At 41.7% G+C, this 21,554-nt stretch overlaps 1 protein-coding gene across 1 annotated transcript; it reads left to right on the forward strand.

Annotated features, from left to right (window-relative positions):
- The first annotated feature begins 1,885 nt into the window (after positions 1-1,885).
- On the forward strand, positions 1,886-10,615 carry LOC128467994 (vomeronasal type-2 receptor 26-like). Its single transcript, XM_053449774.1, has 9 exons — positions 1,886-1,962; positions 3,414-3,590; positions 4,406-4,697; positions 4,839-5,113; positions 5,486-5,552; positions 6,103-6,222; positions 7,790-8,014; positions 8,667-8,790; positions 9,699-10,615. Exons 1-9 carry the CDS (start codon positions 1,886-1,888, stop codon positions 10,613-10,615), a joined length of 2,274 nt encoding a protein of 757 aa, XP_053305749.1.
- Positions 10,616-21,554: the final 10,939 nt, after the last annotated feature.

Raw genomic sequence — 21,554 nt, forward strand, 5'->3', positions numbered from 1 at the left:
ACCATTAACATTGAGGGAGATAGATGGGGGAATCTTAGCATTGGAGGGAGGGAAGATAAGGAGTTCAGTTTTGGAGAGGTTAAATTTCAAGAAACGTGCAGACATCCAGGTAGAGACAGATGCAAGCCAGTTAGTTACATGATCTAAGACAGAGGGGGAGAGATCAGGGGAGGATAGATAGATCTGGGTGTCATCAGCATACAGGTGGTAGCGAAAGCCGAAGGATGAGATCAGTTTGCCAAGGGAGGAAGTGTAAAGAGAAAACAGAAGGGGTCCTAAAACTGAGCCTTGGGGTACCCCAACTGAGAGAGCAGAGAGATGGGATCGTAATTGGAGAGATCAGTCGGGGCGAGGGAGGACTTTTTCAAGATAAGAGTTACATAGTTACATAGGCTGAGAAAGGGCTATATCTGTTAATTTGTTGCTGTTGATCCAACAGAGTAATGTAGCATGCTTGAAGGAGGATGGGACAGATCCAGTAGTGAGGGAGAGGTTGAAGGTATAAGTTAGAGTAGGGACAAGGGTAGATGAAAGAAACTGGGTGAGATGGGAAGGGATCGTGTCAAGGGGGCATGTGGATAAGAATAAAAGAAGAAGAGCATGTACATCCTCTTCGGTGACAGCAGAGAAATGAGTTAATGTAGTGAAGTGAGAAGAGTTCAGTGGGTAGCGGGTGCATAGTCAGAGGGAGGGTGAGGGCAGGGTCGTGACTGTGCAGATATGTCATCTCTGATAGTTTGAATTTTATTATTGAAGAATGTGGCAAAGTCAGATGCATTAAGGTTAGTGGAAGGGGTAGTAGGGATCGGTCGAAGCAGGGAATTGAAAGTATTAAATAGTCGTTTAGGGTTGTGAGACAGGGAGGAGATGAGGGGGGTGAAGTAGGTTTCTTTAGCAAGGTTGAGAGCAGAGTAGTAGGAACGTAGCAATAATTTATAAGTCAGACATGGAATGAGACTTTCGCCAACTACGTTCAGCAGTGCGGGAACATCGTCGTAGGTTCCGGGTTACAGTCGTGTGCCTACATGCTCCAGAGCAGAAGGGAGGGTAAAGTTATAGACAGAGGTAGCATTGTTAGGGCATGACATGTTTGACATTGCAGAAATGGGAGTAAATTGATTGAGAAGTTCTGAAGATTAATAGAGCTGAGGTATCTGGTTAGGGGTTCAAGGGAGCAAGTATGAGGCAAGGTTAGAGAGAGGGAAAGGGGAATTAGAAAGGTTAGTGAGAGAGCACATGCTAGAAGGTAAGGTCCAGGGTGTGACCATCATCATAAGTAGGGGAGTTAATATGTTGTTGGAGATCAAACGAGGAGGTAATAGAAAGAAATTTTGAAGCCATGGGACTCAATGGGGTGTCAACTGGGATGTTGAAATCCCCAAGGACAACAGAAGGAACCTCAGAGGAGAGAAAGAGAGGAAGCCATGAGGAGAAGTGATCAAGAAAGATGTTAGCCGGGCCGGGGGGGGGGCGATATATAACAGCAATGCGTATGGAGATGGGATAAAATAGTCGGATAGCATGGACTTCAAATGAGGAGAAAGAGAGTGATGGAGCAGAGGGAATAGGTTAAAAAGTACAAGTAGGGGAGAGTAGGAAGCCTACCCCTCCACCCTTCCTGTCATCAGGTCTGGGAGTGTGAGTGAGGTGTAGGCCACCATAGGAGGGAGCAGCGGGAGAAGCAGTGTCCAAACAGGTTTGCCAGGTTTCAGTTAGAGAGAGAAGGTGTAAGGAACTAGAGACAAAGTAGACTTGTAGGCCTGTTAGTTTGTTATAGACAGAATGTGCATTCCAGAGTGCAAAGGTAAATGGGGGGGGGGGTAAGAAGAGCGGCAGGGTATGTGGAAAAGATTATTGAGGTTTCTGGAATGTTGACTGGGAGAGGATGAGGCAGAGAGCACCAAAGGAGGGTTTGGGGAGATACCCCCAGAAGCTAGAAGAAGTAGAAGAGAGCGAGAGGAGGTGGGAATAGGACTTGTGTCATGTGGTGTTATAACTGGTGGTACCTCGGCCGGGGCATCACCGGATGCCATCCTATAGGTGACGTTTATGGTTTGGCTGCTGTTGATCCTGTTTCCTATGTAAATGGTTTGGGGTCATTGTCGTGTTAACGCACTTTTTATGTTCACATGTTGCGTGCAATGACTTTATTAGGAAATCGGCTGTGGCCTTATCATCCCCCATTGGTGTCTGTGTTTATTTGTGTGATTATTGGACGTGGCATAGCCCGAGAGTCGAGGCTACTCCTGTCATGAGTTATCATATATATGATTTCTGTCTAGATCAAAGAATAACTGCAAAAAACATTCTTCAGATTTTGTCTCGCCGTTGCATGACCGCCCCTAATTACTCTTGTGCGAATTCTAACAACGTGGCTGGATTTATTGGTGATCACCATTCAAGTACTGACATTCCCACAGGACAGTTATGACCCACTATCTCCAGTCTCCAGACCAGACAAGTTGTACAAAGGCTCCAGCTTCATTCATCTGGTGAAGACCCAGAACACCATCTTAACTGTGAATCTCTTGTAACAACTCAAGTTAGATTTGCATACTTGGCAACTATTGCTTACATTGCAAACTTATTGAAAGACTGTTTTGTAAATGATGGCTGTTTGAGGCATGTGCACAGTCTTTGGATACAATGCAGGGAGAGTCCAGGAAGTGGGTTATTACTTCCTGTTTTAACTTACATTGGGATTCTGATGCAATATACACTGGGGATTATAGGAAGTAATGCATAATTAGAAAAAAATTTAAATTATGACAAGTGATGCATTTTCTGTACTAACTTTTCCAACTTTTCCTTTAAAATAGTAAGATAGAATATAATCGCACCAAAAACCAAAATATATGAAGACCTACATGAATTATATTTAATAAAAAAATGCATAGGGAGCAAAAGATTACATATGCTAAAAGATCAATAATAAAGTTAAAAAGTTTTGAAAGGCATTTACGTCTGAGAGAACTGTATAAATATTATTATAGAGCACAAAACTGCCGATGAGTGAAACTTCCTGCTATAACTAACTAATACTCTAAAGACATTTGATTAAAGTCTGCGTTTGTATATTTCTGTCCATGCAGACAATTACCGGCGCTCTGCGGTTTTCTTATAATTTAAAACCAACATAGAATTGCGATCCCAAAACACAAAGTCCTGCATCTATATTGAGACTCCATTGCAATGAATGAGACCGCACTGTATAAAAAGAGCCGAGATGTTCAGGTTCACTACAATGATATCAGATGCAGCAGATGCCTGACCCACACGGTGCTCGATTCCACCGAACCCGGCAGACACTCTCTGGCACTCGGCAGGTTACTGGGCTGCATGATGCTGATCGCTGGGTCTCTTCCATTGAAACGTCTCGTTTGTTTGTTGCTCCTGTGTATGACGCCCTGCAGATCTGAGATCCAGAGCCCAGCACCGGCCTGTCATCTGCAAGTCATCAAACCATATGAAGACTTTGAGTATTTTAAAGATGGGGACATTATAATTGGAGGAGTTCTCACGGTGAATAATCAAATGAGGAATTTTTTTTTTGGACAGGATCATTTTTCCCCCAAACTCGTCTGTGTCGCGTAAGTTTCCCCAGCAAACCATAAAGGAAAGAAATAATATCTGTAGCACAAATTTTGGTTTGTGAATTTAAGAAATTAAGAGCCAAATCCAAGGGAATCATACCCATGACTGTGTTAACCAGTTAATCCAGTTGCTGTGCCGCTGTTTAAAGTTATTACATTTTTATTTCTCCCTGTGTTATCTCAGAGGTATAACTCGTACACACAGTACTATTTGTAATGTTTATTACGTTGAGATATATAAATGCGTATTTATTACTTTGACTGTTTTGGGAAATTAACTTTATACAATGGAAGATTTTTGTCTTGCAATATCATACATTTTATGCTATTGACTTGATTTAGGGGGATTTAGTATCTATTTGTTTAGTTGTTTTGCCGAAAGATTATTCTTGTTTTGTCAGTTTTTGTTCTATGTATATTGCATTAATTCTAAAACACATGAAACATTAAGACAATATGCAGAAATTGCAGAAGGAAAGTGGCACGATACTATATACTATAAAGGATTTTTCTTTTTTAAAGGAACATAGATAATTTCTTTACTTTGTTAAAAAAAATAAAAATAAAAACATTTTCAGTCTGTAAAGGGGAGCCATATGCTGTACTGCCTGGGACAGAAATCTTTCTCACAAAGGTGGATAAGGATCCTGTTTAGAGCACATGTTATAGTACTCTCCACCGACCCATGACCTGTTTTGCTGTTTGTTTGGGTCCAGGCCAGTTGATGGTAACATGGCATTGTTATAAAGTCTCAATCTATTAAACCTCTGACTATGTTCTTCTGCTTTAATCTCATTCTTCTACCTTTACAGCCCAGGCCTCATGGATTACATCAATTTACTGGTCTTTCTTTTCACCATTGAAACATTGAACAACGACCCAAACATTTTACCAAATATTACCCTGGGTTATCATATATATGACTCCTGTTTAGATGAAAGAAAAGCTGTGAAAAGCATTCTTCAGATTTTGTCTGGCCGCGGCATGACCGTCCCTAATTACTCTTGTGCGAATTCTAACAACGTGGCTGGATTTATTGGCGATCACCATTCTACTACTACCATTCCCATAGCACAGTTACTAGGGGTGCATGGATACGCACAGGTGAGTAACTTGAATGGTCTTCCATGTATTGTCTGACATTAGCATTCAGTTTCATGGTGAGATCACAACCATGTCTGACTCCAAGCTGTTATCAGAAACCTTTACCGCAGAATGTTTACACTTTTCTCTTCCATTTTGTAGATCAGTTATGGAGCGACAGACTATGCACTGAGTGATAGACGTGTTTATCCGCATTTCTTCCGCTCTGTTCAAAATTATCTTGTCTATAATAAAATTATATTGAAGATTCTAAAACATTTCGGATGGACCTGGGTGGGAATACTCGCGGTTGATGATGACACCGGAGAGACAGAGAGTCAGGCTCTGAGAGCGTATCTGACAAGTTATGGAATTTGTATTTCCTTCACTGTAAAAATTAGTTTATCACAAGAACTATCTGAAAATATGAAAATGATGTCAGAAACTGTTTTAATGTCATCGGCTCAAATTATTATACTCTGCGGCTCTTTCAGCACCAGAATTATTCACGTTTTAAATCTGTGTCTCAAACATAAAGATATAACATTAATCCTTCCTCCTGCCTGGGCTTCCAATGAATATCTCACAGATTACTTTGTAGAACCCCTGAATGGCAGTCTGGCCATAGAACCGCATCCTTTAGCGCTACCGGATACCGGAAGTTTCTTTGATAATATCCATCCTTCAAACCGTCCAGCAGACAAGCTTCTCGAAGATATATGGATATTGTATTATAAATGTTTATCAGAAAATTCTGAAAAGAATAGGCTTTATGAAGAGATCTATAAAATATCTCTGTGTAACTGCAGTGGGAAACGTAAATTATTTGTTAAAGATCATCTGAATGTTGGTGTTTCTCCTCGGGTGTTTATTTCAGTGAGTGTTTTAGCTAAAGCTTTACATGACATGCACTTATTTTATAACGAGAATGCAAAAGGAAATACAATCCAAAACATCTATAAACACCAGGTATGTATGAAATACAGACTGCTTCACGTGTCAGACGCTGACGGACATACAGGAAGAATTGTCTTGTCATACCCCTTGAATATATGTATTTTATTAAGTGCTGCATAAATTGTTGGAAATAAAAGAATAATAATAATCCTCTCAAACTGGTTTCTTAAACATGGCCATGAGTTTACTGAACTCCAATGGCCTCCACAGTCACCAGATCTCAATCTAATAGAGCACCTTTGGGATGTGGTGGAACAGTTTGTATCATGTCTTCATGTGCATATGGACCAAAACCTCTGAGAAATGTTTCCAGCACCTTGTGCAAAGAATGACATGAAGAATTAAGGCAGTTCTTAATGCAAAAGGTGGTCCGACCCAGTACTAGCAAAGAGTGTAGCTAATAAAGTGGCCATTGAGTGTATATACAGATCAGCCATAACATTATGACCGCCTGCCTAATATTGTGTAGGTCCTGGCGGGTCAAGGCGTGGACTCCACCACACTGAACGTCTGCTGTTGTATCTGGCACCAAGACGTTAGCAACAGATGGGGCCTCAATGGATGCATCCTGGTGCTATGTTTTCTCCAGGTAAATGACGCATCCGGCCATCCACCTGATGTAAGAGAAAACGTGATTCATCAGACCAGGCCACCTTCTTCCATTTCTTCCAGTTCTTATGCTGATGTGTCCATTTTAAGTGCTTTTGGCTGCAGACAGTCAGGGTGCCCATGCTGACCCCTCAGCATGGGCACCCTGACTGGTCTGCAGCTACACAGCCCCATATTCAACAAACTTTAGTGCTCTGTGTGTTCTGACACTTTTCTATTAGAACCAACAATAACTTTTTCAGCAATTTGAACCACAGTAGGGATTTGACCACACGGACCAGCCTTCGCCCCACACGTGCATCAACGAGCTTTGGCTGCCCATGACCCTGTAGTCTGTTCACTGTTATTGCTTCATTGGACCACTTTTGATAGGTGCTGACCACTGCAGACCGGGAACACCCCACAAGAGCTGCAGTTTTGGAGATGCCCTGACTCAATTGTCAAGCCATCACAAGTAAGCCCTTGTCAAAGTTGCTCATATCCTTACACTTTTACCTTCTTCCAACACATCACTTTGATGATGAAAGGTTCACTTGCTGTCTAATACATCCCACCCACTTACAAGCGCCATGATAACAAGATTATCAGTGTCATTCACTTCACCTGTCAGTGGTCATAATGTTATGGCTGATTGGTGTATATGGACAGAGGTCTTTGCTGTGATGTGACTTTTACATGTATAGTATTATCCATACTAAATGATGAACATCAAAAAGTTAAAAGCAAAACCCACTGTTTTGTAGTTTTACATATTTCTTCCACAAGTTAGGTGTTACTGAAGGGAAAATCTTGCTTTAGGATCAGCAGCATCCCTTGAGAATATACAGAGATTTTGGTAATTTTATTAGACAGCAAAATCCTATCTTAAATATTACATTATATTGTTTGCAGTTTTTGAACTTTGTCTTGGGACAGAGAGGGTTTTTTTAAAGTTATATCTCTAGCGAAAGTACCTTGTTTGGTACCTATTTTAACATTTATTAGTATTTAATATTATTACACACATGGTACAGGAAGAGGGGCAATCTTCAAATTGAAAAAGGGCATGAAAAGGCTTAGGGTATTACACATGCAGCATTAAAGAGAAGTGAAATAGCATTTAATGTCTATGAGTTCCTTGCAAATGATTGCAACGTATTAGAAGCCTTTATGTTGTATATTGTTGTGTATTTTATATAATTGTTACTTGCTACCTCTTAAGTTATATCGCCATTCTAACACTAATTGCAGCTCACATGCAAAATCCAATGTTGTTATTTACCAAAGAACAATATTTTCTTCTAAATTGTGCCTTCATGGTGACCCTGGTGCTGTTGGTTCTAACGATGTGCTGTAGACTGATGAAGGGTTGATGGTAGTTAATGATATGAAGTTCTAGTGGATGAATATTAGAGGTCAGGTATTGGTCTATTTTAGTCGAGTGTTTGGGTGGGTTCTGTTGTAAAATGGGAGGTATTTTTATTTTCTTGATTAATGACGTAGAAGAAAACTCTCCTACATTGTGACTGTGAATGTCCTCTTGTTTTGTTCTAAATCATTTTTAACAGTTGCATCGCTATATAAAAAGGATAACATCTGCATCTCAGTTGGGCCGCACATTATACGATGAACATGGAGAATTTGCATACCATTACATAATTACAAACTGGGTGTTTTTATCAAATAAGTCTGCATTTAGAAACATTGTGGGTAACTTCACTGAGTGGGCTCCAGATGGTCAGCAGCTAATCATTGACTCGCATTTAGCAATATGGAGGAACAAAGACAACCAGGTAAGGGGGGGGGGGATTATTGTTTTTGTTTTCCAACATTAAAATTAAGCTACATTTCTATAAACTTTACAGGCATAGAGTATATTAAAAATAATTTAACAGAAATAATATAAACTCACCAGCACCATACATCCTAAAGATGGTAAAACAAAACCACTTTGACGGTGTAATGGCTCTAACTTGTGAAAAACCTTGTAGCATGAGAGCCATAAACGTCACACTTTAGACTGACCATCCTAAACACCCACTAACCAGACCTCCCAGCCAGACCTCGCTAAGCCAGGCACCAGAAAACCTCCCCCAGACAACACACAAATGTCCAGGCAAGTATTTCCTCCCTTACCTCAGGGATACCTCAGGGTTTTTTTAGGGAATCTCCTTGCCCCGGGAGGACAGAGGAAATTCTTCTTTCCACAACAGTCTCTGATCGCCAGGCTCCAGGTTTGAATGCCCAGCACCTATGCCTGATGCAGACCACATAGGAATCATAGACTGGATCCTGCAAAAGCTCTAGTCTCTTCGAAAAGCCTGCATGGATCCAAGCTGTTAGTCCTAAAAAAAGCAACATGTACCTGCGCCCCAACCATTTGCTCATTCTTTATTAATTTATAAGAGTGGCTCAAACAAGAACTATTTTTTTTTCTGTTTGTAGATTCCAAGGTCTCAGTGTTCAGAGAACTGTTTGCCTGGATATCGAAAAGTTCTGAGACCTGGAACACAAATCTGCTGCTACGACTGTGTCCGGTGCTCAGAGGGAGAGATATCCAACAGATCTGGTATAATAGATTATATAGAATCATACACATAATTTACTCATAGTATGTGTGTAGGAATGAAAGCCTGCTCCTGGTAAGGTAGAGGGTGGAGTCATGGGCCTAGGAACCCCTAAAAATCTGGGGGGCAGCATGAGTTACTGGGGGTTCTTATGCCCATGGGTGGAGTTGGGGGGTATTGAGAGCCACAAGGAGAGGCAGGTGTAGCTATAAGTGATCACAATAATAGACAAACAAGACAGGCATGGGTTGACTAGAGCTGGGCATAACCTCCCCACCCGGGAGGAGCAGAAAAACTACCTGTCAGCCGACAACCAGCTGTGATACCAAGCACCTTACAGATATTCTGAGAAAGACCTTTTTACACAAGCTCCAACCTCCATGCTTCTGCACACAGCTGGTTCACTTTCACAAATGCGCCTCAGTGCACTAAAAAACCCCCATTAAAAACATAAAAAGTAGTAATGGTTTAACCCCTTAATGACAAAATGCATTGTTTTCAATGGGTTTGGGAACTGTACATTTACTCAAGAAATCTACTTATAGTGGGGTTTTGTTTTTGTTCCTTGTTTGGTCTTTGAGCTCCTCCGTTATATTTACTTCCATGTGAGATGAGTGGACCAGATTCTTGGCAAAAGTGGTAGAGGTTAGTGCAGCAAGTGACTTGAAACACGCATGGGATAGGCATATGATTCCTGAAACTAAAACAAGGCGAAGGAAAATTGGGGCGATTAGATTTGCGGCTATTTTTGTTTGTTATCTTCAGTTCAAATCTAAGAAATGTAAACAAAAAGAAGTAATTTAACATTAGTTAATATGGATACACTTAGTGGGAGGGAACTATATACTATATTATATTTTATGTTTAATTTACATATTGAGACATAATGTTACTTTACGTTATTTTTCAGACAGTGAAAACTGCATTGTTTGCCCAAGTGATAAATGGTCTAATGAGAAAAGGGATCGATGTATTCCAAAATCGGTGGAGTTTCTATCATATTTGGATGCAGTTGCTGCTGTTTTATCCTTTGTATCAATTCTGTTTTGTCTTGTAACTGTTGTAATATTACTGATCTTCATTGTCTTCAGAGATACCCCAATTGTGAAAGCCAATAACAAGAACCTCAGCTTCCTCCTCTTGGTCTCCATCATGCTGAGCTTTCTCTGTGTGTTTCTGTTCCTCGGTCGTCCTGAGGATGTAACCTGCATGCTGCGCCAAACAGCTTTTGGAGTCCTCTTCTCATTAGCCGTGTCTTGTATTTTAAGCAAAACAATCATGATCTATATTGTTTTCAAAGCCGCGAAACCCGGCAGCTCCTGGGCAAACTGGGTCAGTGTGAAAGTCTCCAATTCTATAGTACTGCTCTGCTCATCCATTCAAGTTATCATTAATATTTCCTGGTTGGCCATTTCCCCCCCATTTCAGGAGCTGGACATGCACTCTTATCAGGGAAAGATCATCGTTCAGTGTAATGAGGGCTCGGTTATTGCCTTCTACAGTGTCCTGGGTTATATGGGGCTCCTGGCAGCTCTTAGTTTTATTATAGCTTTTTTAGCCAGGACATTACCGGACAGTTTTAATGAGGCCAAGTACATCACCTTCAGCATGCTGGTGTTCTGCAGCGTTTGGATTGCGTTGATCCCGGCCTATCTGAGCACCAAAGGGAAGAACATGGTGGCCGTAGAGATTTTTGCCATAGTGGCTTCAAGTGCAGGACTTCTAGGATGTATATTTATTCCAAAATGCTATGTAATTCTTTTTAGACAGGAATTGAATACAAAAACATATTTACTTGGAAGCAGAATTAAAGGTTTAACCAAATAGTTATAAGAACCATATTCTGAATTATATGTATTATTATCTTATAACTGTCAATGGTCAATTTTAGAAACTTGAATTAGTTTTCTGGACATCAAAATACATTTTTGCACACAAAACCCTATATACTTTTAAGAAGCATATATCTTTTTTATAACAGGCAACTATTTTATCCTGCAAGAAAGGTGAGGCGTCCACATGTTGCAAAGCACAGAGATAAACTCAACACCACACAAAGCAAGACACACACGACAGGAACCAAATAAACCTCTGTAGACATAGTGTAAATATAATGTTTATGCCCATCGTATCAGTATAAATGAGTTAATGACTGCATTCAGAACAATTAAAAGATTCCCTTATTGGAATTCAGATGATGCAGACTTCATGTCAGACATTAAAGTAAACTGAAAACAAATCCCTAAATTATTTTGTGTTTCCTTCTCCACTTGATCATTTGCATACCGATTGTGACGGAACCCTCCATCACTGGGGCCATTGGAGAGGCCTGACTGGCTTTGTAAAGACTTCTGTGTCACCCCCAGAAGTATATCACCTCATCACTTGCTGAGGGGATTATCTCTGGCAGACAGCCAGGATCTGCAGCCAGGGAGTGACCGCCATTGTTTTAGTTTCATGTCAGCCCCCACCCCCATGGTGCACTACTATGTTGTAGCCCCAGTCAAACCTTGAAACTGATTTCGGCCAGTAATAGATAGTGGAGGTTGGGACCCTATTGTACTGTTAATCCCGTTACTGCCCCTGTTGTCTCTGGGAGGCAGATTAAGGGGCGGTTTGTATCGCAATATCTTGATTTATGTTAATATGTGGTTTGCTGGCTATTTCCAGTACTGTGTGTGAAAAATAAAGCAGTCTTCATTTTGCTTATACCCTACACTGAGTCTTGGCTAGTGACTGGGAACCCGGGGAAATTGGGTTGTCACAGGCTAAGGAAGCACAATTCAGGGGAGGTAGTTGATCGGACCACACAGCTCCATGACACCAATAGTTGAAAATATTTTAAAGGACAATAATATCTAATTATTGCTTGGTTGGGCAGTGAATCCCGTCTGATACTACACTTTATTTCATGGAATAAATACTGTGACATTAAAGGTTGTAACCCTTCCAAACATAGTCGCCTGATAAACTCATCTATACTAATATGAAGTTATTTGCTAGTATGACCAGAGCTCAAGCCAACTTGGGATGACATTCGTGCCTACTCACATTGATGACCTAGAACTCCATTCAAATTAATGCTGAGTCAACCGCCAGATTCTTATGGTAACTTCACTGATAAAGCACTAGGATAGGCAAAATTACTTACAACATGCCCCCAACTCTCCCAATTTACGCGGGACAGTCCCGATTTTGGGTCCCTGTCCCGCTGTACCGCCTATCCCTTCCTCTGTCCCGCTTTGCAGGAGCAGAAGAAGGGTGAGGCAAGATCAGTACTCACCTCAGGTGCAGCTGCGGGGGGCACACAGCCGCCCGATCAGCGACTGCAGCCTGCAGACTAGCTGGGAGATCGCAATCTCCCTCTAGTCGGTTCAACATTAGGGACACTTCAGACCTCGCTTTACTGCTCCCTAATCACTACGTGCCGGCAAATAATGCCGAGCGCGGGGATATGACGTCATCCCTACACTCGGCAGCAATAGCCGGCACGTAGTGATGAGGGAGCAGACCTCGCGCTCCCACCGCAGGATACAGGATGGAGGCAGAAGGATGAAGGAAGACGGATGGAAGAAAAGGTAAGAGATGGGGAGAAAGGGGTGTAATGGCAGTGTATGTGTATGTATGTGTTTGTGTATGTGTGTGTATGGGCCAGTGTGTGTAAGAGCAGTGTTGGTATTTGTTAGCTGGTGTGTAAAGCCAGTGTATGTGTATATATGTGTGTGTAAGGGCAGTGCCTATGTGTGTAAGGGGAGTGTATGTGTGTAAAGGCATTGTACATGTATATGTGTGTGTGTGTAAGGGCAGTGTACATGTATGTATGTGTGTGTGTGTGTGTGTGTGTAAGGGCAGTGTACGAGTATGTGTGTGTAAAGGAAGTGTATGTGACGATGCAAGCGCAACATTGTAAAGTGCAATTGCTTGCATCAGTGAGTTCCGCGAGATTTAAAAACATAAAAAGTGTCCCTCTTTCACATTTTGAAATGTTGGTAGGTATGCTTACTGTACGTCTTAACTCTGCCACTCTTGGGTCTATTCATAGAAACATAGAATCTGACAGCAGATAAAACCTATTTGGCCTGTTTTTTCCTGATGCATCATTTAGGTCTTGATCAGTTCTTGATCTTGTCTTAGCTTAACAATAGCTTTGTGTCCCTTGTATGCATGCTTCGTTTACTGTATCGGCCTCTACCACTGGTAGTAAAGTACATTAGAAGAATAATGCACTTGGCATATACATTTTAACTTTTTCCCAACTACCTACCAGTAGTGAAGTACCCCACCTGCAATGAAAAACCCTTCACTGCAGGGGACCTGAAACCTCCTCTCTGGCAGCCGGTGAACGGCTGTTCAATGCACACAGACAACCTCCACTCCTGCACTCCACTTCCGCCGGGGCCTCTATGATGGAGCCTGACACTAATTCATTGTGTCAGGCTCCAACCAGGCTGTGGAGCTGCTTCCTTTTAGTTCCCCCTGTCTCGCTAGAGTTCCCCCAGTCTCGCTAGAGTTCCTCCAGTCTCGCTAGAGTTCCCCCAGTCTCGCTATGCTTCTAATTCCTTGATTCCATTTCTGCTCTTCGCTTCAGCTCTGCTTCCTTTATAAGGTGTGGGACACCATTATGTTTGCCTCAGTTTACAGACTCAGGTCCAGAAACAGGCATGCTCCATAACAGGCAGGAAGAGCTGACAAAACACCGTAACCAGAATAACGGAAAAACAAAGTCCAGACAGAAACGGCTGACGAGCCTAAAGCGCTGCATCTCAGCTGCTGCGCAATAACTCCTGAAAACCATCTTTGGGCGCTCTGGGTCATTACAGTTGTCTTTATGGACCCAGATCCTGACATATTGTCTTTGGAAGAAATAAAAGGTTGTGTGATTTGCATCTGTGAAAATTACCGGTGGGTAGGTTGTGTCATGAATGTAGGGTCACAGAAGGTTTTAATCACTTTCCTACCTCCCAATGGCCCATCCCTATCCTATGTGTACCCTCACCAGCCAGACATATTGAACAAGTTCTCACTAAGGTTCATCCACTCATTACTACTGGACAAAAATTACACATTAACTTCTGCGGACTAGTAAATCTCAGAAGAAAAGCTACAGGGGAAGACACTAACTTGTCCTCAAAGTTATATGACATCACATATTTTATTATACCATCATTTACATTAACAAGTGGCAAGGTATTTCATTGAGTGTGAGATTTTTTACTCCTGTTCCCAAAGCCCAAACTAATACCAAAGAAACAATGCATTTAAGTGTATAACATATTTTTTACCCAGAATATTAAAAACACACTTTTTTTTTTAGATTCAAGGTCAAGGGTCACATCATTTGATACTTAGCTTCTACCTCAATTAGAAGAAAAGCTTGCTGGGGAAAGTGTACTTTTTCCACATTGGCAACCCTACTGTATAATCATACCTGCCCGGCATTCCCGGAAGTTTGCCGGGTGAAGCTCCGCTAAGAAAAATATGGCCATATAGTGTTACAGAATCTCCAATATACAGAAAACACAGTCCAAGGGCAGCCGAGTGAGCTACACGGAAACAAAGTTATGGATCCTTCCTCTGACTGCTAGAGTTAGGTAAATACGGATCTGCCCATGAATCCTATCCTACTCTGATGTGGAAGAAAGGAATGGTCCCCAAGAAACAAACAATGGCAGGCTAACGAGATGAAGCTACTGAGATAAGACACAGTCCTCAGACAAACAAACAAGGGATGAAGCTTCACCTACCCAGGTTAGGGCAGAAAAAAACACTTAAGATAAATGGGAGGTTCTGGGACGCTTGTAATTTCTTGTCCTACCTGGATAGGCAAAGCTCTCACCTATATATCCTACTGAGAATGACTTGAAACCCTGCTTTGTAACTTCTTGCAGTAGGTATGGTTACTTTTTTCCTTTCTGTAACCATTTTGTACACACATTCTTTCCTACATTGACCATTTTGTTACCCTATAGATATACAGGTACAGACACAAAAGGTGAAGCAAGATTAGGAAATACCTGTAAGACTTGAGTTTTCATTACTCTCAAACCCCTCAATTCAGATATTTTAAAATGCTACCCTATAGGGTACTATTTGAGGGTGGATGTAGCCCACTAGAATATGAAAAAATATCTATGTGGGGTGTAATAATGGAATGTTCCCGAACATTAATCCGATCATTGTTTAGCTGAGGCATTGAGGCACCTACTGTGACGAAGTTCTCAAAATTATTATTTTTTGCATGTTTCGTTGGTTTCAAACAAAAGCCCTATTTTTTCGGAACAAAAGTGATGCATAGTTTGTGTGGGAATATCTAACATGGGACTCTTGATAAAACTAACAAATAGTAGAAATGTCACAAGCTGTATGGAACGTGTGCTACTAAAAAGCCTCGGTAAGGTAAAGGTAGTGCTGCTCTCACACTGCAGAAACACTTTCCTTATTCCAGACAGTGATGATAAATGACCTGGCAATAGGCGTTTAAAATCATGTTTCTGTGTTTGCAGATGACACTGAACTAGGTAAAGTAATATTACTGTGCTGCAGAGAGATTTAGATAGACTGGGGGAATGGGCACACAAATGGCAGATGAAATTTAATGTAGATAAATGTAAAGTTATGCACTTCGGGGTAGGGAATGCACAAGCAACCTACATACTAAACGGTAGTGAATTAGGGATAAAGACAAATGAGAAAGATTTGGGAATTGTTATAGACAACAAACTAGGCAACAATGTGCGATGTCAGTCAGCAGCCGCTAAAGCCAGTAAGGTATTGTCGTGTATAAAAAGGGGCATCAATTTGCGGGATAAAAATATAATTTTGCCCCTTTATAAATCAATGGTAAGGCCACACCTTGAATATGCTGTGCAATTTTGGGCACCTTTTCTAAAGCAGGATATCATAGCACTAGAAAGGGTTCAGAGGCGGGCTGCAAAATTAATAAAAGGAATGGAGCACTATAGTTATGAAGAAAGGGATATGATAGCATTATGATAATATATAATATATATGATAATATATTCAGGGCCAATACAAACCATTGTGTGGAAATCTGTTCATAAACAGGACTATGCTTAAGACGCTGGGTCACGTGTTTAGACTGGAAGAAAGGAGATTTAGTATAAAGCAGAGGAAAGGGTTTTTTACAGTAAGGACAGTAAGGATGTGGAATTCTCTGCCTGCAGAGGTAGTTTTATCAGAGTCTGTACAGACGTTTAAACAGCAACTGGACGAATACTTGGAAAAACATAATACTTGGGGATAAAATCTTTAATTATGGGGAAACCGCGTATTGATCCAAGGAGAAATCTGAATGCCATTTTGGGGTCAAGAAGGAATTTTTTCCCTGGTTAGTGCAAAATCGAAAGGAGCCAAACTGGGTTCTTTTGGATCAACAGCAAAAAATTTTCAGATATAGGAAAGGCTGAACTTGATGGACGCATGTCTTTTTTCAGCCTAACTATATGTATGTAACATATATATATATATATATATATATATAACTATGACACAATATGGCATGGGGGCAGGAGGTCCCGCTGACATCGCAGGATGACACCAATGTTGGAGATGAAGTAGGTGGGGAGCACCGCACCCCCGGCGGCAGAACCCAGAGAAATCGCATCCTCTGGATAGTTTTTTTTCAGAGCATTTGCTCTGATAATCAAACACATACGGTATTTATTTATACGTTCAAACGGGTCACATCCCCACTTCACATATTACCCTATAAATGCATTCAGGAATATTATAGCATTTATATATTATCAGCTATAATATGAGGCCCTGATAGCCTCACAAGCTATCAGCCAATAAAGGTATCACCTATACTAAATTTACTTTACATACAGATATAGATTTATATACATTATAGTGCTTCCCACAGTAATATACAGGTATAGAGTTATATACATCAGAGTTTTATATACCTGAGATAGTAATATTCAGATATTGATTTATATACTGATATAGAATTATATCACTGTTATATAGAGTTATACACATAAGAGATTCATATACTGATATATAGAGTTATATACTGCTAAAGCTTACTGATATACATATATATATATATATATATATATATACATATATATATATATAGTTCTATACATCATATAGTTATATTCCTAATATTTAGAGTTATATACATTAGATAATTATATACTGATATCTAGATTAGAGAATTATATAGTGATACATAGAGTTATATACATTAGAGAATTATATACTGATAAATAGAGTTATATACTAATAAAGTACTCACAGCACTTCAGTTGCTGGTGCCCTGAATACAGGTAACTTAGGAAGAGTTTTAAACATCTGGGGCCCTAAACAGCATTTATTTTTCCTGAAGTAAAATCTCAGACCCCTCACAGCTGTGTATTATGTATGCAGCTCCCGCCATTTTCTCACTCACTTTTACTGCTGCATCTGCTGATGGGCCCCTCAGCCACTGCCAGGACTCAAAATGGAGGAGCTACATGCAGGTCCTGTGATCAGCTGCACCAATCAGGTGACAGTGAGGCATTGCCTGGGTGTTTATGGATGGATGTGGGAGGCTGGAGGGCAGAGAATGAGAGGGAAGCAGGAAGGAAGAAGCTCCAAGGTGACAGAGCTCAGGATTAGGCCCAAAGTGACTGATTAGATTTTTGTGCTCTCCCTGTGAGAGACTGTGTTGAGGAAGCTGGAGCGTCCTCCTAAGCAGAGAGGAGCTGGTGAGGCCACTGCAGCTTCACAGTCCCTTAAACCCCAGAGTACCCTGTGTCTGCAGAGTGAGTGCTGTGTCCTGCGCATGCTGAGCTCTGCTGGAGGGAAGGCTCCTCATGTCTGCTGAGAATGAAGCTGCCGGTGAGTCTGACAGAGAGGGTCCAGTAGGTGGCCATTACCCATACACCACTTGTGCTGCAGGCAGGGGGCTGTGAGGTACCTGTGTGCTACTTGACTGACATTTAAAGGGACAGCGCTATCTAAAAGGGCCCACGTGTAGCTCCGCTCTCCAGGAACTGTGTGGTGAGGGGGTTGTTTAGAAGGGGTATTGGGATAGTCGGGTAGTCAGATATGATATTCCTATTACTGCTGCTGATATTAATACTCGTGGGTATCTGATGCCCTGTCCCCTGTATCTTACATTAATACTGTAAAGCTCCTGTTAAAGAGACAGTTTAAAATCCACTCACTACTTTACATTGTAACAGAGAGTCTTTTCCTCAGTGTTGTCACATAAAAAATATAATAAAATATTTACAAAAATGTTAGGGATGTACTCACTTTTGTGAGATACTGTGTGTGTATATATAGATATATATATTATATACTCACACACATTATATGACCAAAGGTATGTGGGCACCTGTCCATCCTCTTTTAAGAAGCCTTTCCAGAAGATTTTAAAGTGTGTCTGTGGGAATTGGTTTCTGTCACTCTTTATTGGAACTAGGGGGCCTAAATCCTGAAATAAATATCTTCAGATCATTATGCCTTCTCCACCAAACAAGTAGGCACTATGCATTCCAGTAGGTAATGTTCTCCTGACATCCGATAAACCCAGATTCATTCATCAGACTTCCAGATAGAGAAGCATGATTCATCATTCATCCAAGTCCTGTGGTATTCCTTTATTGAACAATAAAAACTAGACTTGGGCACCAGGGGGCTCTTCGTGTTCGTCTTCGTGCTCGTCTTCGGCAAAAAAAAAACCTTCGTATTCCGCGAATATTCGCCTGGTCCTGTCTTCTCTTCGGGCGAATATTCGCGGACATTCTTCGTGCTCGGGTTTTCTTCGTTTTCCCCGGTTAAGGGGTTAAAACGGGGTTAAAGCCGCTCTGGCGCCAGGAGTTTAAATGTCCGTATGAGCAACTCTATTGGTCGTCTGCCATTGGTTGATGGCAGACGAGCCCCCTGCTGGCGACCAATAGGGTCGCTCGTACAGAATGTTATACTCCTGGTGCCGTAATTGTTTGGCAGATCCCGCTGGTCTCCCTGTTCTATCATTTATTAACTGATCGAACAGGGAGACCAGTGGGATGTGCCGGGTAAGTTGCAGCATTGGGATTTTAAAAGTCTGTACGAGCGACCAACAGAGTCGCTCGTACAGACTTTTAGGCTCCTGGTGCTGTAACTTACCCGGCACATCCCACTGGTCTCTCTGTTCTATCAGTTAAATGTCCGTACGAGCGACCAATCAAGTCGCTCGTACGGACATTTAACTGATAGAACAGGGAGACCAGTGGGATGTGCCGGGTAAGTTACAGCATTGGGGTTTTAAAAGTCTGCACGAGCGACTCTGTTGGTCGTTCGTGCAGACTTTTGAAACCCCAATGCTGCAACTTACCCGGCACATCCCACTGGTCTCCCTCCCTGTTCAATTAATTAAATGTCCGTACGAGCGAACAATAAAGTCGCTCGTATGGACATTTAACTAATTGAACAGGGAGGGAGACCAGTGGCATCGGCAGGGTAAGTTGCAGCATTGAGGTTTTAAAACCCCAATGCTGCAACTTGCCCTGCCGATGCCACTGGTCTTTAACTAATTGAACAGGGAGGGAGACCGATGCCACTGGTCTCCCTCCCTGTTCAATTAGTTAGTCTGTGCCGGGTTAAATGTCCGTACGAGCGACCAATAAAGTCGCTCGTACGGACATTTAACTAATTGAACAGGGAGGGAGACCAGTGGCATCGGCAGGGTAAGTTGCAGCATTGAGGTTTTAAAACCCCAATGCTGCAACTTGCCCTGCCGATGCCACTGGTCTTTAACTAATTGAACAGGGAGGGAGACCGATGCCACTGGTCTCCCTCCCTGTTCAATTAGTTAGTCTGTGCCGGGTTAAATGTCCGTACGAGCGACCAATAAAGTCGCTCGTACGGACAATTAACTAATTGAACAGGGAGGGAGACCAGTGGCATCGGCACTGCCGATGCCACTGGTCTCCCTCCCTGTTCAATTAGTTAGGGGTTAACTTTTTTTTAAAGGGTTAAGGGGCCGTGCAAGTGAGCCTATTGGTCGCTTGCACGGCCCTTTAACCTATGGATTTCCGCTCCCGTTAACCCCTTCGATGCTGTGTTAGATAACGCAGCATCGAAGGGGTTAACGGGAGCGGAAATCCATAGGTTCGCTGTCAGGGGCTACAAAGACCGTGCGAGTGAGCCTATTGGTCACCTGCAGGGTCTTTCTCTGAGGAGGTCCCTGTAGGCGACCAATAGGCTCATTCGCACTGCCCTGTAACCCGTGATGGCGAACCTGCGGATTTCCACTTCCGGGAACTGCCGCGATGCCGCGAAGCCGCGAAGACAAGACAAGACAAGGTAAGATGAAGGGGGGGAATGGTAGACGAAGACGAAGACAATCACGAAGGTCTTCGTGGTGTGTGTCTTCGTCTTCGCCTACGTTTTACCACCGCCGTCTTCTCTTCGGCGTGTCTTCGGAACGAACACGAAAACGCACTCTTCATGTTCGTTTCCATGTTCGCCCGAAGACGAATGCACAAGTCTAACAAAAACACACAACACAGTGCAGCTCACGATCAAGATAACGAGGTTAACTGAAACACCACCTATACCTCAAGTGGAATCAACATATGGAAAAATACTAAAACAATGGTATCAGTCCTCAGTAAACCACAATGACATTTGGAAATAGCAGTTTAGGGAAATAAGAAAAATCTAGAAATATGTGACCGTATAAAAACCACTTTTAATAAAATCACAACTGTCAGTCTGAAAAACCACAGGGCCCTTGTGGCTAGACTCAGTTGCTTGATTACCACAAATATAATAGACCGAAAAAAATACCAAAAAATAGTAAAACATATAATAATATAACACTCCTGATCAATATTGGTACACGGTTCAGGCTTAATGAAAAACCTATAAAAAAATGTATCTAACTAAAAAAGAATTTGTAGTAATTGTCCTGCAACATGAATTTGTATCAACAATGTTTCAGCACTGAATACTTCAAAAACTCGTGCTGATAACAAAATATCTGTAGAAAGATGTCCTCAAACATTCAGTATGGTATGGATCCCTTGGGGTAGGCAGTAAGCACTATGTCTTTATAGAATCACTGGCCGGTGCCTTATTTGGTAAAACAGATGCTCTTTTTCTTAACAGATCATAAAAAGATGGTACACTGTACCGCTCACCATCTGATGTTAGACCGGATTTTTGTTGCTAGCAGATCTTTTCCCAGTGCAACGCTCCAACTGGGAGATATGGCTCTGGATGGAAAGTAGCCTCTCACACAGGCGAGCGCACTGGCAATCACCGGCGTCTGACGTAACAGTCAGATGATCAGTCAGTTGTTAACTGTGTGCAGGACGTTCCGGCCGAAATCGCAAACACAGACCAACTTAGTAATGGTATTCGCTGGGTGTTCGCATGGATTCCGCAGTCAATCAGCATATAGGCAAAAAGTGCAAATACTGCCTCCCAAACTTCCACAATTGCCGCCGGCTTAGCGGCCAGTGTCTGAACAGTGTCCAATATAGTAGTAGTGTGTTTAAACACAAGCTAAACGCGTTTCGGGGTATAGTAGCTATTAGAGCAGTCCCCTTCCTCAGTAGCTGTAAGTTTAGAGGTATCTGACCTCTCTTTTATACTGACCATAAAAGTCACATGACAACAATAGAATAAAGGTGGAAATGCTTAAAAGACAAAAAGAAAAAACATGGAAAGAGTACTCGAGATTCCATATTTAATTGCTATTTGGTCATTCGTTCTCTTTATCTACATGAAACTAAAGAGTAAAATAAATAAATAAATAAAT

This window comes from Spea bombifrons, chromosome 1, assembly GCF_027358695.1.
Source record: "Spea bombifrons isolate aSpeBom1 chromosome 1, aSpeBom1.2.pri, whole genome shotgun sequence".
Taxonomy (NCBI): Eukaryota; Metazoa; Chordata; class Amphibia; order Anura; family Pelobatidae; genus Spea; species Spea bombifrons.